The 16,469-nt window shown below is 38.7% G+C and overlaps 1 protein-coding gene and 1 non-coding gene across 2 annotated transcripts; both read right to left on the bottom strand.

Annotated features, from left to right (window-relative positions):
* Positions 1–1,232: 1,232 nt before the first annotated feature.
* Positions 1,233–9,716, bottom strand: LOC140233618 (ribonucleoside-diphosphate reductase subunit M2-like). Its single transcript, XM_072313718.1, has 9 exons — positions 9,479–9,716; positions 8,750–8,806; positions 7,637–7,687; positions 7,196–7,243; positions 6,162–6,401; positions 5,254–5,387; positions 4,512–4,740; positions 3,748–3,966; positions 1,233–2,997 (listed from the first exon to the last, which is right to left on the bottom strand). Exons 1-9 carry the CDS (start codon positions 9,569–9,571, stop codon positions 2,830–2,832), a joined length of 1,239 nt encoding a protein of 412 aa, XP_072169819.1. The 5' UTR covers positions 9,572–9,716; the 3' UTR covers positions 1,233–2,829.
* Positions 9,717–13,463: 3,747 nt separating this feature from the next.
* LOC140234545 (U5 spliceosomal RNA) lies at positions 13,464–13,582 on the bottom strand. Its single transcript, XR_011901635.1, has one exon. It is a non-coding gene; the product is annotated as a U5 spliceosomal RNA (small nuclear RNA).
* Positions 13,583–16,469: the final 2,887 nt, after the last annotated feature.

Raw genomic sequence — 16,469 nt, 5'->3', positions numbered from 1 at the left:
CCCCCCCCCCCCCCCCCCAGTCTTTCGAGCTACCAAAATAGCCCAGTCTTTTTAGGGTTAAAATCAATAGAATTACTGCAAAGAGAAGAGGACTTGAAAAGACCCTCAGCTTGGGCGGTTATTTGACTTATGCAAGGTCAACTTAAGCAGGGTTGATTGTACGTACAAACTTATACAAGGTGTTGTTGTTTTTTCTTGTTTTTTGTTTCTTTGAAAACTTGCTAAAGGCTTTCACTGATTGACATACTAATGCTTCAAAATGATCCTAAATTTACAAGTGTACATACAGTACAAAAACAGCACCTAGCATGAATGGGCTATCAGTGTGTTTTGTGTTTTTCATCTACACGTAACGGGGTATGTGTATGTTGTACCTTACTGTAGTACATGTACAATATGAAGCGTTAAGCTGCTAAGCCTTTGCAAATCACCACTCACTTGATCCAAACACATTTCTTGTTTGCTAGCTCGGCAAGTTTTCCTTAGCAAATCACTACAGTACTCACTTGATTCAAACACACACTTCTTGCGTTTCCTAGTTGGGCAATTTTCCTCTGCAAATCACCTCTCAATCCAATCACAAATCTCAGTTTTCCTGGTTTGGCAAGTTTTCCTTTTCAAATCACCACTCGCTTGATCCAAAAAGACGTCTCTGGTGTTTCATAGTTAGGCAAGTTTTCCATTGCAAATTACCACTCACTCGATTCAGACACACATCTCTTGTGTTTACCAGCTGGGCAAGTTTTCCTTTACAAATCTTCAATCACTCGATTAACCACATACATGGATCTCTTGTTCATACAGTTGTAGTTGGGCAAGTTTTGCCTTGCAAATCACCACTCACTCGATCCACTAGACACATCTCTTGTGTTTCCCAGTTAGGCAAGTTTTCTTTGGCAAATTACCACTCACTCGATCTAATCACAAATCTGCTTTCCTGGTTAGACCAAGTTCTCCTTTGCAAATCACCACCACTCAATCAATCATAAATCTGTTTTCCTAGTTAGGCAAGCTTCCCTTTGCAAATAATCACCACTTACTCAGTCCAAACACACATACCTGTATTCCAAGTTTTCCAGACTTCCTAGAAACATCAGACAATTTTAGTAAATTTGTTTTCCTAGTTAGGCAAGCTTCCTTTTGCAAATAATCACCACTTATTCAGTCCAAACACACATACCTGTATTCCAAGTTTGCCAGACTTCCTAGAAACATCAGACAATAGATCAAAATTTAACCTGTATAAAAGTGAACTTTAATATTTTTTGTTGAAATGACTGGGTTCTGTTACAACTTTGGCCAAAAGAATTTGCACCAATTATCGTCGGGAAGGCAGTTACCATAGTGGTGATGAGGCATTGTGCAATCACTTCGTCAAATAAATAATACAGTTCTTTCAGATACGACAATTGAATAGCAGTCAAAGGGGTGATCACAAAATTTGAGACAAAAAATCATTCTATCTAGCACAGCAAAGGGGGCAAATTTCATAAAAAAAAAAAAATAAAAAAAATGTTTCCAGAACACACACCCAAAAGCCCCTGGCATGGACCCATTGAATCAATCTACACAACGGCTAAGTGGGAGGAAATATGTTCAAGTGATGAACAGCAGAGTCTGTGCCAAGCAACATGCATTTGACTCTGCCAGCATTTCAGGACTTGAACAACACATCAAACCAATGTAGAAGGGCTTGGGATTATGCAAATCTACATATATAACGTATAAAAAAAATGACATCTATTATGTACAAACACAAACTGAATCCAGCTACAATGTATATAAGGATATGTACTTAGGTAGTTTGTATTTACATGTGATGATCATGCATGTACAATGAAGAGATGTCATTGAAGATTGCATATATCTAGACTATTTCAAGTACAGGTATTTACAAATGTAGGAAAGTATTGTGATACACGTGTTAAAAGTGCACATATTACATAAGAAAAAAAAAAAATAAAACACATGTAAAATCTTCTTAAAATGTAAAAAAGAGAAAATTGTCTGCTTAGAGACCGCAACGGTACAAAACATGTAGATGTAAAAGTATGTCAACAAGCACATTCAAGAATTGACTTAACTGGCTCACGTCTGTACATCAACGATACATCAAATAATGCTTCTTACATTCTCTTATGATGGAGGTATAAAAGTTTGGAAATTGCAACACACTTCTTGGAACAGTTATTTTAGTGCTCACAAAGTAAATACTTTAACAGCTGCAAAAGACATATTTAAAATCTCTTGTAAAGCAGTGTTACCAGTATTCTTTTTATTCAGTTACATGTACATTTTTCTCTTTTTTTTTTATTTAAAGGCTTCCCTCTTTTTGCAAAACATATATACTGGTCAGATAACAGATATACTTTGGATTTACACATAAAAACGGCTGCAAGACAAAAAATGGTAAAAATCATGGACTTGGGAGGGTCGGTCAGTGGTCAAATGGACAGACGAGGAGAAGGCGGGAGAAGGGAAGAGGGAGTTGCGGATCCCTCACAGAAAACCCCATCCCTTCCCTCAATTCAAGCTCTGCTCCCCTGGTACCCGCCCAGGTTAAGATATGCCTGTACAAAGAGCCGCTCGGAATCCGCTCGGAATCCATCCATCCAAGGAAAGAGCGACCGGCTGTTACTGGCAATATGCATCGTATAGGTCAGCAACGCTTGGAGGAACAGTTTGACAGAATTCGGCCGCAAAGTCATTTCAAAAGTCATTTCATCCCCATGGATTGCGCCTGCACAAACCCAACATGGCCCAGATTACCTCCGCAGTTAGAAGAAACTGTTGGAAGAAGATCAGATGGTGACGAGGATGCCCTCCTTTTTAGAAGTCCTCGTCCAAGCTGAACTTGTGCTGCTCCTTGGAGGCCGATCCCGTGGAGCTCATGACCCCCATCTTCTGGTATTCGCCGACACGCTTCTCAAAGAAGTTGGTCTTGCCCTCGAGTGAGATGTTCTCCATGAAGTCAAACGGATTTTCCACCAGCCAGATCTGACAGAACGAAAAGCAAGGCAAAGGTATAGAATTTTAAATCTTCATGCCTACTTGATACATGTGATTTTGCAGGGCTGCCAACCCAGAGCTTCCAGGTAGATACTTGTGTTACATACATCTCAACAGACAAACATTTCCCAAATCAGGAAGATGCACATTTTTTTCTTAGGACATGACAAGAACATAGAAGATTTCAAGAAACCTCCTGCAGTATCCGAGGACTTGGCGGCTGTGATACTGTCCGGACATACACTGATTGTATGCACTCTACACAGACACAGACAGCGGTAATCGGCCAAAGAATGCCCAATTTTTTATTAAAAATGTGCTACCTTTTGACTGTAATATGTTCATTATCAAAGATTTTTCTAGTCAGATGTACATCAATGAGATACAGATACTCCTGCTACAGTGGACTCCTGTCATAACAAAGTCCTTGGGAATGGCAGTTTTCTTTCATAATTACAAAATTTCATTATAACCGAACAAATAAACAATAAAAAAGATATAAGTTTTGTGACCTGGCTTTTAAGTTTGTTATAACCGTGTTAGTTATGACAGGAGTGCACTGTAGAACCAAGTCCTCATGACTGGCAGTTTTTTTTAGTGATACTGAAATTTTGTCATAGCTCTTAGGAGGCTTAGATAATTTTACCATCTCCATTTTTACTTGCTGAATCAACTATTTCATTGCAAACGTTATAAATGTGCTTTGTAATTGGATCCAGGAATGGATGCCAAGCTCACCTTGCTGCAGCCAAGCTCCACTAGCAGTCTGTCGGCCACAAACTCGATATACTGCTTCATCAGGTCAGCGTTCATGCCGATGAGGGAGCAGGGCAAGGCGTCGGTCAGGAACTCCTGTTCGATGGCGACCGCTTCCCGGATGATTCCCTGGACGTGCGCCTCCGACGGTTTGTTGACCAGGTGCTTGAACATCAGACAGGCAAAGTCGCAGTGGAGACCCTGGAGTGGAACAAGTTTGAGAGAGAAAAATTAAATCCAAACATGTCAATAATCAGCATCTATGGTTTGGAGAAGTTGTGCTTTCAGCACAAACCTGACATTTCTCACAATAAATCTCCGTAATTTAAAGGCAAAAGAAATTTAAAGATTTCTTTGAACTTAAAATACGAGAGACATGATCTGACAGACTATAAAAAATAGCAAAAGTCCATAAAGTTTTTTTTGGCCCAACATAAACAATACAAAACAAGGAAATAAATTCATTGGGACCAGAGAAATTAGTTTGTTATATCAGGTTCAGTGCACTACCGTTATAACAAACACCGTTATCCAACTTTGTTTGTTATTGTTTATTTGTTCGGTTATAAAAAAAATTTCGCTGTAACGAAAGAAAATTGCCAGTCCCGATGACTTTGCTTTTTAACAGGAGTCCACTGTATGTTATGTCGGATCTCCTTATATTAAGTTTCCACTTTATTGTACTCCAACATGTGGAACTGCACATCAAGTTTGAAGGTGCTGAACGCCAAAATTATGCCCCCTACCTCGTCTCTGCTGATGAGTTCGTTGGAGAAGGTGAGACCGGGCATCAGTCCCCGCTTCTTGAGCCAGAAAATTGCCGCAAAGGAGCCAGAAAAGAAGATGCCCTCCACAGCGGCAAATGCTACCACCCTCGTCCCGAAGTCGGCCTTTTCGTGGCTGATCCAGTCCAGGGCCCACTGGGCCTTCTTTGTGACGCACGGTAGGGTCTCAATGGCATTGAAAAGGAATTCCCTACAAAATTGACAAGGAAAGAAAACAGAAAAACAAGACGGTCGTCAACACACGGAATGAAATTCAGGAGGTTGCACTTGCAGCAGAAAAGCCAACCTTGCAAACAGTACTGCAGTATTCTGAGAGCTGATAAGGTTATTTTTGGTGGAAAAATGACATTTCACTTTTTCTGCAAATATCTTTCTGTAAATAAATTTGAGAAAAACGACTTATTTTCATGGACCTTCAGCACTTTTGAGCAACTCTTCACTTGTGCAACCGAGATACCCCTGGTGCAATTACACTTTGGCTGTGGGGTACATGCAGATCATTCCCTCAGTTTTGAGCTATACAGTGTAGGTGTGTTTTCAATAGATTTCAATAGATTTTCAATAGATTTTGATTTATTGGTGCGCTACACTTTTGCAAATGAAAAAAAAAAAGTGAGACTGCCTTCGCTCTAAGTGAAGTGGGTTTGAGGAGGTTGTTTAGATGGTTTTTAAGAGTGAGTCAATTTTGTTATTACTGCTGTACCTCTGCACTGCATCCTTGATGTAAGTGTCGATGAGGAGGGAGTACATTTCAGAGTGGATGTTTTCAATGGCGATCTGGAAACCGTAGAAGCAGCGCGCCTCGGCAACCTGCACCTCTTGGCTGAACCTTTCCACCTGGAGAAAGCAAATAAGTACATGTAATATAATTTATAATTTTGCATGAAGTCATTTTCCATGTAGGCAGTAAAATGACAATGATTTATCCTGTAGTAAATCTTGGTAAAAGGAAAAACAAACTAACACTACAGCATTTGATTACAAATGGGTATGGATATTGTTGAAACTTTCAGAAGTAGCCAACTTCTTGGTACATATCTGCCATGTGAAGTTGCCACTGCTTTGATTGAAAGTATTTTCTCAAACAATGAGTAACCAGGTGAATTGCCAAGTTACTAACAATCCCCACATTGACATTGGGGGATGTTTCAGAGGGCAATCGGGAAGACTTTACTTAGACATGAAAAGTCAGTAGAACCATCTTCATAGAGCCTCCTACTGGATTAGGGAGACACATCAGTTCTGGAATTCTCTTTTTCTCACATTCTGAACATGTTAATCAAAAAATATCCCAATAAGTGCACAATATGAATGACATCTCAGGCCTGCCACCCTACAATGAGGAGTCAAGAGTAGTGGACCTACTTGCCCCCCCCCCCCCAAAAAAAAAAAATATATATATATAATAATAATAATAAATAAATAATAAATAAACTGGTTGAATCTAAAAATTTGAGTAAAAAAGTCTGAAGTACCATAATCCAGATAAACCTCAAGGTATTTGACCTGCAAAATGTACTGTATTAGTGTATAGCCAAGTTTTGACATTTTATATGAGGTCATTTGTTAGGAAAGTAAAGACTTTGGACATATAAAAGCTCAAATGCTCACAAGATTTTCGTTGACGATGCCATCGCTGGCAGCGAAGAAGGCAAGAACGTGCGAGATGAAATGCCTCTCTTCATCCTTGAGGTTAGCCCAGTGTTCCAGGTCCTTGGACAGGTCCACCTCCTCAGCCGTCCAGAAGGAGGCCTCGGCCTTCTTGTAGAAGTGCCAGATGTCGTGATACTGGATGGGGAAGATGACGAAGCGGCGGGGGTTGTCGCGGAGAAGTGGCTCCTCTTTACGGTTCTGTAAGTTAAAACAAACAAATAATAATCACACAAATTGACAAAACGAACAGCACAGATGGATGACGAAAGACATGACTGAAAATTATTCACAGTAATACAACAGCTTTTATAAGTTGGGAGCTAGGATCAAATCTGCTAGGGTGGAGAAATCACTGGTTTGATGTTAAATAAAAGTCACAACTGTACTTAGTCAATTCTAATGCTCAGTCAAGTATATTGGCACTTGAGAAAAGGACTATACTAGCTGCAACATTTATACATGCCTACCAACATTCCCACTACAAAATCTGGGAGATTACAAAAGGGCAATCATTTCAGGGAGATACTCATCCTTACCTCAAATCCAATGCATTGTGGTCAGTAGACAAGGTGATTAATAAGTCCGGGAGAGTTATTAGGGAGCTTTAGATTTTAGACGCGCGGACGTTCAAAGAGAAAAAAACATGATCTGAGCGTGCGCAGTAGCGCGGATCAAGTTACTGCACACGCTCAGATCATGTTTTTTTCTCTTTGAACGTCCGCGCGTCTAAAATCTAAAGCTCCCTATTACCTCTTTTAGGGACACAAAGAACCATATTATATTTGAATTTCAGAAAGCCTCAGGACTGCAGAACCGAGGGGGATATGGCAGCATTTTGACGTAAGATGGCAACATATCCTTTTCATCTGAGAAATTGATCAACATTAACCTGCAGGAATAAGTAACTGAGACAATAACGTGTCCATGAACCAAACATTTTTCTTAGACCATCTATACATACTGTGTGCTTGGTATATGATTTTCATACTCACCACAGACACGACTTTCTTGCCATTATTTTCATGCTTGATCAGCTTCGTCTGGAAAAAAAAAAAAAAAAACACTTAGTAAAATTACATTCCAGAAACATTTTAACACTTTGCCATGCTATTGATGTGAGTTTGCAAATGTATAATATTCGAGTTTAGAAAGATAGAAAAAATTGTTTGTGGAGATTTGAATTCAGATATAGAAATTTCTCTAGAGTCTAGCTCAGTGAAATGAAAGTTCATCTTCAAAACTGGTGTAAATAGTTGCTACATCACAAATTATGTTATTTACTACGGAGGTCAGACTGGCTAACAAGATGTAGCACCACCATCACTGATGCAGCAGTTCAGTGATGGATACACAATGAACAAGTTACATTTGTGTTTCCTGTTTTGAGAAAAGATACATTGCAAACTGCTCACACTTTTCAAATGGATACTTACTTTTGCGTGTTCCTTTAGTTGGTGTGAGAATGGTACATCTTGAGGGAGGTTCTGTATATAGAACAGTGAAAAGAAAAAAAAATAATTTAATCTGCATATTAAATGTTACCATACTAGACTTTGTCCCTCAAGACACAGAAATCAATCTTATTCACAAAAATAAACTTGTGAGATGTTTCTGTGTAGCTACACCAGCTATTAAGTATTAGTGAAGCCTATGTGTTCATAGCTCAGTTGGAAATTAGGGCAAAAGTATTCTTTAAAAAGATCTAGGGCCTACTGCACTTAAAAAAACAAAAACAAAAACAGAAGATTGAGAGTCTCTGACTCTGACTTGACCCAAGTGGTATTTCAAAATAAAGAAATGCCTTTAAATATAGAATGTAGGGTATGGATCTGTTCAAAAAAAAAAAAAAAAAAATTGAATTTCCACTGGAAAATTTAATAGACAGGCTAATAATGCACAAAACAACTTGCAAGTCATAGGAAGTTCTTAAGTAAAAATTGTTTAAAACTGGACAATCTTCTTATAGAATCTCTAGTAAAATCAGATTAGAACCCAGTAATGTTAAATAGAATTGAAATCCAAACAGTCATCTCTATTCTAATATGTGTAACATCGTGTGGAAAAAAAAAAAATAACTGGGATTTGGCAGTGGACGAAACTGAAATATAGCCAAGGAAAATTATAGCTTTTCTTTGAGGGTGTGTCTTGTTGGTTGACCCTTCTCTTTCTTAATTCAGCATTATTAGGGAACTATCAAGCAAGCTGGCCATTACTAGACAATATAGCCTCATCAATCAATCAATAAATGGGTAAAAATAAACGTTGCTTCTTGTAAACAAGGAATAAGTTAAAAAGACAAAGAGTTGAATAACGTCGTAAGAGCGCGGAAAGCCGTTGGGGCAGTTGGTTGTGCAACGCCAACCCGTCAGGAAGTGCTTGTGTAAGCTCGGGGTTCAGTGTTGTGTAAGCAGCGACCAACGCCCGTTGACTCCGAGAGCGCCACTAGCCATGGACGAGAACAAAAGGAACCGCTGCTGTGGCGGTCAGCTGACCACCGAATTTTAACTCTATTGTTCTGATGTCGCACGATCTGTTGTGTTACTTACCGGGATTTGACTATCGCCAAGAATGGTCCTGGGCTTCAGGTGCCTTTTTGTTGAACCCTGCAAGACAAAGAAAGAGATCATGGACAGCGTAAATTGCGCTCAAGTTTAGGACCAAGACTCCAAGAGTAATGCGACACTCGGTGAAGCAAAACGCGGGAAAAATGAACGAACTGCACTGCACTCACACACACAGTGCACAGTGTACAGAAACACAAATAGACCGCAGCACGCAGCTAGTGAACCGTTCAGCAAACGAAAACGAAACTGCGTCGCCTTTAGATCAGCCCCGATGGCGGGTTCTGGTTATCATGGTTAGGCCCTATGTGTGGCTCCAGAATATACTGACCAGCACATTTGAGCAGTACTGATATGGATGTAGGGTTTAATTCTCTCAGTTAGGCCTACATGAACATGATGAAGAGTCAGTGATGTAATACAACTTACAAGCCTAAACTAACATTTAACAATTTACGGGTGGAGAAAACGGTATTTTACGTTGTTAAGCTACTTGTATGAGAAAAGGAACACGGTGATGGTTACCAATGGCAATACCATCGGCATCGGACACTAGATGGTGGTAGCATTATATTTTTATATTTAGATTGAAGTTGTTAAAATGTTGAAACGCTAATAAAAGAGAAGATCTGAAACTGAAAGGTTATGCATCAGGAAAGAATAATGTGGGCATTCTAACAACTCTCAAAGGCAATTTTGACAGAGACAACTCACCTCGTTTTCTTTGTCATCAAGCGAAGAGTTCTGCAGTTTAGTCGTCAGATTCTTCATGTTGTTAGTGGTGTTTGGCGAATGTACGGAAAGCATCGTGATTAATATTATGGGACGGACAAACTATTGAAGTCAATAAAAATGAGTATTCAACTTCAAAACTTTTGTCTTTTGAGTTAAGTTGAAAGTTAGCAGGACGAAACTGACCAGGACGCGGGGAGGGGACGTCTTGCAGCCGTGAGTGGTTTGCGAGGGAATGCAAGGAAGAGCGCGAGATTTCGACGATCAAATTTTAGCGCCCTACAAGAAAAATGAATATGTATAAGGACACTTCCCTCTGATTGGTCAACCTCCCACGGTTACCTGGGGCGGGGCTGTTCTGCGCGGTATCTTCTCTGTGATTGGGTGACTACAAAGCGTCCTTGCTGCTGGCTAGTCTACTGTTCAAGTAAGATTTCAGCATGCGTTTTGGGATTTTATGTTCGTTCTTGTCATTATGATATATCTTTAATAAATTCTTTCAAAAAAAGAATAACAAAAAGAGAAGAGCTTCAAGTGTTATATTTAAAACACCTTGTTAGTTTTCATTTTATATCTGTATTAAATTGGCAAACCTAGTAAGAATTGCGGGTAAATTGAATTGAGTTTCCTGCATGAATCATGTGCACTGCGCTATACAAATAGATTACGTGCATGGAGTGAGACTCACCGCCCGGGCGCCCTGTACGTTACATACAAGCAACACCTGCCATAGGTAACATACTGCTAGAAGCTACGCCCAGGCAGATGGCACACAGTAAATTGTAAGTGGCCCGACGGGGCGTGGGCTCGTGGCGATTCGATTGACCCAGCCCGCTCTCCACGTTGCCAGTTGCCATGGTGCTGTGTCACGTACTGAATGCCAATATGTATGCCAATGAACTTCCAACATTGAATGTGTGTGCACGGACGAAGCACCTGCACGTGCACTCACACGGGCAGCAGCGAGATCTCGGGCAATAGGACAACGAAACGAGTACCCACTTGACTCTGGTGCTGAAGACTCTACTAGTATACTGTACTTACTGCTTCTTCTTCTTTTTCTTTTAAATTCACAGCAATATTGTTAGTTTGGGGTTTTAAGATAGGCATATCCTATTCCATATTTCTGAGGAAATCGTGTCTTTTCCCGTCACATTTGCCACGCATTGTGAAAGCGAGGCTTCGAGTGATAAGCGACGAATTCATCATTGTAATCTCTTCAACCCCCCTCCCCCCCCCCCCCGCATCCTTCACGGTTTTTTGTGTGGTTTTGGTTTCATCAGCGTTTATTGTTCTAAAAGGAATATGTGCGACAACATTATTTTAAAAAAATAATTCCATATCAATAAAGGATACAAGTTATTCAAAAAGTCTATATAATAAAACTGGTTAATAAAGAATGCGAGTAGCCTTTTTGACAAGGTATTGTGGTATGAAGGATCCGTCAAATATTTCGCGAGTTTTTTTTTTTTTTTTTTTTTTTTTTTTTTTTTTTGACAGTCGGTGCTATTCGAAAAATTGACAACACGTGAAAATACTTTTTCTTTTCATCGATGTACATCCCGCTCCCAAATTTGCCGGGAAGTCCCGATGGTGGACTCGCGAAATATTATATTATGATGAAACGGCGTCGAGCACAGCAAAAACAAGTGAACGCGAGACCGATCGAACGCGTGACGCAATTTCATGGACTCATATTTTGAGGAACAATACAAACGAGATTACTGTATTCAAATTCATGAAATTCTTCCGTCGAGGTGTTTTTATTGCAACTGATTGACAAATTGCCCTACATCGACGTAAAGCACTAAATTGATCAGTGTTTTAGTAGTTTTAGTTTTAGTAGTTGGGGATCCACCGACAATTTAGCGTTCTTGCATGTTTGTCAGATTTTTTAAAACAATATTTGTTTGCATGAGACTATTTGAAATAATGTGCTAAAATTGATTTACTGCAATGCGCATTCAATAAATGCTGCTGTTGGTTGAGCCGTGTATGGGTTGAGTATATAGGCAGTCACGAGCAAAATGTAAACTGTTTATGATCTCTCAGTCATGCATATATTCTCATTACTATAGGGACACTACTAAAACAGTCATTGATATAAAGATTTAATGTTTAGAATGTTATTGCTGAAACGATTTTGATCGATACAATGGATAGATTTGAATGGACAAAATAAAGAGAACGATTACGTTGTATTTTCTACCGATGGAAGTATAGGCTCTATAGCGCGCGTGTGAAATCTGAGCAACTGCTGACAGCCCGACCCGGGAGATAGCGCTACCACTCATTATAGGACCTATATATACACAGAACTCTGTGTAGAGTTCTGTGCCTATATACCAGCATCTGGAGCATTATGAAGTAACTTTTAAAATGGCGTTGAGATATCAGATGACCTTCTATTGTCATGGATCTGTATCGGTTCATTCAAAGAAGCTTGTCCTGCAATGGTTTGAAGTTACGTTTAAAAACAATCTTTGCAAATATCCCGCTCGTTAATCTCCTTTCCCTTTTCCTTCTTTTTTTTTTCGTCGTTTAGCTCGATTTGATAGTAAACACAAGGTAATTATTATTTTCCGCAGCCGCCAGATTTAGAAACCATTTGGCAATGATTTTGAACGTGACAACGCTCTCACTGCATAATGTAGTTATTCACTCATGAGATGCAGTGAATTCTCGATCCACCATAACTCTCTGTTACAGTGGTTTTCGTTTGATGCTTATATAAATCTGCACGGTATACTTGGTCACGTAATTGCATGGGTTATCGATTATGAAAGTTACGTCACGCCCATAGCCTGCACAAGGGATCAAAGAAAGTGTTAATGGAGCCTTCCGCATGTTGTGTGTGTGTGTGTGTGTGTGTGTGTGTGTGTGTGTGTGTACGCGCGTGTGTGTGTGTGTGTGTGTGTGTATGTGTGTGTGCGTGTGTGTGTGCATTGATTACAATAGTTTATAATGAGCTATTCCAGTTATTTATGAGGAGAATAAGCCATTTTGTTCAATCACCTGCCAATGCTGGAAATGTATACCTCAGAAAACTGATGAACATTGCTATACTGTGTCCATGCGTTTGCATGGACCTATACCATATGCATCAACATTCATCGCTCGTTAATTCATGCACCTGTTTAGGGCAAAAGTATCACAAAATATTTTAAGCAATACATGCTTTCTCGCTTTGATCTCATCATTATCACCAAAAGTCAGCCTGTGTATAGAAAACAAGACTTCGCTTTAACAAAAGAAAAAAAACCTACATGCGCAAACAATACCATTTTTAAGTCTCTCTTAAATCAGGAAAAATGCATTTGCATAGGTGGAGGGGTGCATTACGTAAATTTTAAAATCATCACTCACTCTAATTTCATTTACGAAATACATGGAAGTATACTCCACGAGAAAAAGCAAAGATTTTGACAGGTTGCTTGCGATTTGTAATATAGTCTTTCCCATTTTCACAAGTTGTTTCAGAACAAACATGGACAATAACCGTATAGACAACATGTATATATTTAACCGTTAAGCAATGTTACGCACATATTCACAAGCAGTGTCCACTTATATTCATCAAATTTGAGACAGAAAATTTGTCAAATCTTCATGTTTGCTGATACCCATCATTGGTGCTTTTTCTAAGGTAGTTATTATTAATTGAGTCTGAAAAGGCACCTCAGCCAAATAAGACAGAAATTAGGGAAATGGTGCAGTGACGATGCACGATTACGCAGTCGTTTCATTATCTTCTCAGAATATATCCTACCAAGGAGGTATGAGAGAACCATACCTCCTTGTTCTCTCATACCTCCTTGATCCTACTCACGTATTAGATCAGATGGCGACGGTGATGATGAGACACGTTAGAAGGTAAGGTCCATGATTGGAGGGACAGGCAGAACGTATGCGAATTGGTATTATTTTGTCTTGTTGTCAAATGTCTGTCTTTACATGCTATGTGCAAGGTCTGCCAAGTTGGCAGACCGGAGAAAAATCGTTATAGACTCATCAATGTGTTCCTCTGCACGGAAATCTTTAGTAAAAGGCGAAAGATTTATGCGTGTTGCAGAGAAACCAGAGTGGGGAATTGCGGTTCTTACATAATATATAAATAAATAGCAAAAAAATATGAGGATGGTTATCACTTACATTTCGGACACGTATATCCATTCACCTTTTAAACTTTCCCCCAAAAGAAAGTTTGTGCACAGTTTTACAAAAACATCATTATCATATATTTTTTTTTTTTATAATTTGCTTTCACAAAGCCTCTTCATGATATATGGAAGGTATAATTACATTGAATGGTAACCCCTTAGAATTAGAATTAGAATTAGAATTAGAATTCGATTTTTATAATCGATCATGATTTCTTGCACACTGCCTTGGAACTGTCTAATTCAACAGTGGACAAAATTACTATCGATTGTATTCTGTCAGATACAGAAAAAGTGAAAACACATTCATAGAGACTAACTGCAAATATTATCAATCTATCAATCTACCCATAATAGTTATGAGTTTCCGACGTTTTCCAAAAAGGTAATAAAGAGCATATTGATCGATTCAATGTTCCAAAAATAGCGCCCTCTACGAACACCGTTTATGACATTCCTGCAACGTCTACGAGTACATGACATTTTGACTTGCTCTCTCTCACAACATGCCATCCGTCAAATCCACCAAAGAAAGTCTTTCGTTCAGTCCATGTGTGTAGTACGTCCATGCATGGTGTATTGCAGTGTATTGTGTGTGTATGTGCTTGCGCGCGTGTGTGTGTTTGTGTGAATAATATTGAAAATTATCTTTTACGTAGACTGTTGTGATGATAGGCCTCCTCATAGGGAATGTTATGCATCAAGAAAGTCGACTTTGGCCGTGCGCAGTAACACTAAATTCATACGACTAATAATAATAACGTTTCACAATTTAAAATTGCTTTCTAATTGCTGTAAAAACACGTGAGGATAGTCCCAATAATTAAAATTGATGCCTGGTCCAAATGTGTGTGTGTGTGTGTGTGTGCGTGTGTGTGTGTGTATTTTATTAAGGCAAGACTATCGGTGTAATATTTTCGTTATATTTATCATAATCAGTCATAATGTAAGGTCTTACAACCTTAACTCTTCCCTTTAATTGAAAGACACAAACAAAGCAGAGCGAACAGCGCACACTATAAATCTTAATAAGAAATCTATTATCAGGAAACTATTTGGGCACAACCACAATTTAGAAGAGCAGCACACCTGCAAAAATATACTTTTTAAGAGAATTGGCGTTTAATACTTTTATTTCAAATTTGAAGTCATCACTGCGGCAATAACTTACATCAAAAGGATTTCTATGGAAAAAGATGATTTTATGTTAAATATATACTTTGATATTTTTACATGAAGACAACTCATCGGATTCGTCTCTCCCATTACATGCGTGAATTTTTCTTTGCCCCCCCCCCCTTCTTTCTTCTTGTGTGGTTGGAACTCAAACTAAACCTCTTTCATATCTATAAGAGAGAGAGAGCGGGTGGGAGAAAGTAATCCATGTGGACGATGATATAAACATTGATGCGAATATGTGTCATGCTTTATGTATGCACCATTAAGACACCATAATGTACGAACTGAAAGGTTTTTACATGACCGTTTCAACCCGACCTATATCCAACGAGACATTATTGTTTCCTCTTTGAAAATCAAGTTTTGGAAGTAACATCTTACACTTCAAAGCGCATGTCAAGACAGGCTGCACAGTCAATGCGCCTTCATTCTCTCTGCGTGTGTGAGGTGTTTTTCTCTCTCCCTCCCTCCCTCTCCCATGCATTCTCCCTACGATCTCTCTTTCTTTATCTCTCCCTTTATCTTTAAAGGGAACACAAACCCAAAGATCAATGTGGATTGAGTGAAAGTAGCAACATTAATAGAACACATCAGTGAAGTTTGAAGAAAATCGGACAATCGATGCAAAAGTTATGAATCTTTAAAGTTTTGGTGTTGGAACCGCTGGATGAAGAGACTACTAGAGGATATGACATATGAGTGGACCACAATATAAAGAAAATATAAGGAAAATCCCACAAAAATTCATTTTTCATGAAAATTACAAATTCCATCAACTTGATACTGACATACGTTAAGGGTAACAAATCATTATCATTATTCCCCTTGCTTTCTGAAAGCGGTTAGTCAAGACAGTGCTCTTTCATAATGCTAGAAAAGTGAATTTTTATTTAAATCTTCTTTGTATTGTTGTCCACTCATACGTTGTTGTTGTTGTTGTTTTGTGTTTAGTGGCGTCATAATCTCTAGTAGTCTCCTCATCCAGCGGTTCCAACACCAAAACTTTAAAAATTCATAACTTTTGCATCGATTGTCCGATTTTCCTCAAACTTTCACTGATGTGTTCTATCAATGTTGCTGCTTTCACTCATACAATCCACATTGCTATTTGGGTTTACGTTCCCTTTAAAGATGGATGGATATATAAATAGATAGATAGATAGATAGATAGATAGATAGAGAGCTATGAAGACCAGAACAAGGTGATAAATTCGCTGAGCAAAAAAAAAAAAAAAAAAAAAAAAAAAGTGAAGTGGAACCTAAACAGGATACAGACAATCAGTGCTTTTAACCTTGTTATTAGATATTCATAATTAGAATCCGATCGTCTCTTGAAGGATACTGGTACATGATATCAGCCATGTATTATTTTCAGTGTTGATTAACTTATCATTTTCCCTGTAGGTTTGTCATCAAAAATCTATTCTTCAAGAATAGATTACAAGATCTCTACACTTTCAGTAACGTTGTGGGTTGAAAGTGTACAATAAAAAAGAACCACACAAAGCTCATGAATAATGTCTTCAAAAAAACAAACATGTAAAGTGTTAAACGAAATTGTCTTCTGTTGTAGTAACAAGTGTCCCAACCATTTCAGGAATCCGTTGCACCATCCACGTATTGGTTATGTTGTT

This window comes from Diadema setosum, chromosome 10 (assembly GCF_964275005.1).
Source record: "Diadema setosum chromosome 10, eeDiaSeto1, whole genome shotgun sequence".
Taxonomy (NCBI): domain Eukaryota; kingdom Metazoa; phylum Echinodermata; class Echinoidea; order Diadematoida; family Diadematidae; genus Diadema; species Diadema setosum.
Note: the sequence above shows the minus strand (reverse complement) of the source record. Positions and strands in the feature narration are given on the sequence as shown.

Excerpts from the sequence above, each read along its gene's own strand:
- LOC140233618 (XM_072313718.1), bottom strand. The coding sequence starts at position 9,571 with ATGCTTTCCGTACATTCGCCAAACACCACTAACAACATGAAGAATCTG. Across the intron at positions 5,388-6,161 it reads GCATCGTCAACGAAAATCTT|GTGGAAAGGTTCAGCCAAGA; the intron begins GTGAGCATTTGA and ends TGCTTTCTCCAG. Across the intron at positions 3,967-4,511 it reads AACTCATCAGCAGAGACGAG|GGTCTCCACTGCGACTTTGC; the intron begins GTAGGGGGCATA and ends GTTCCACTCCAG.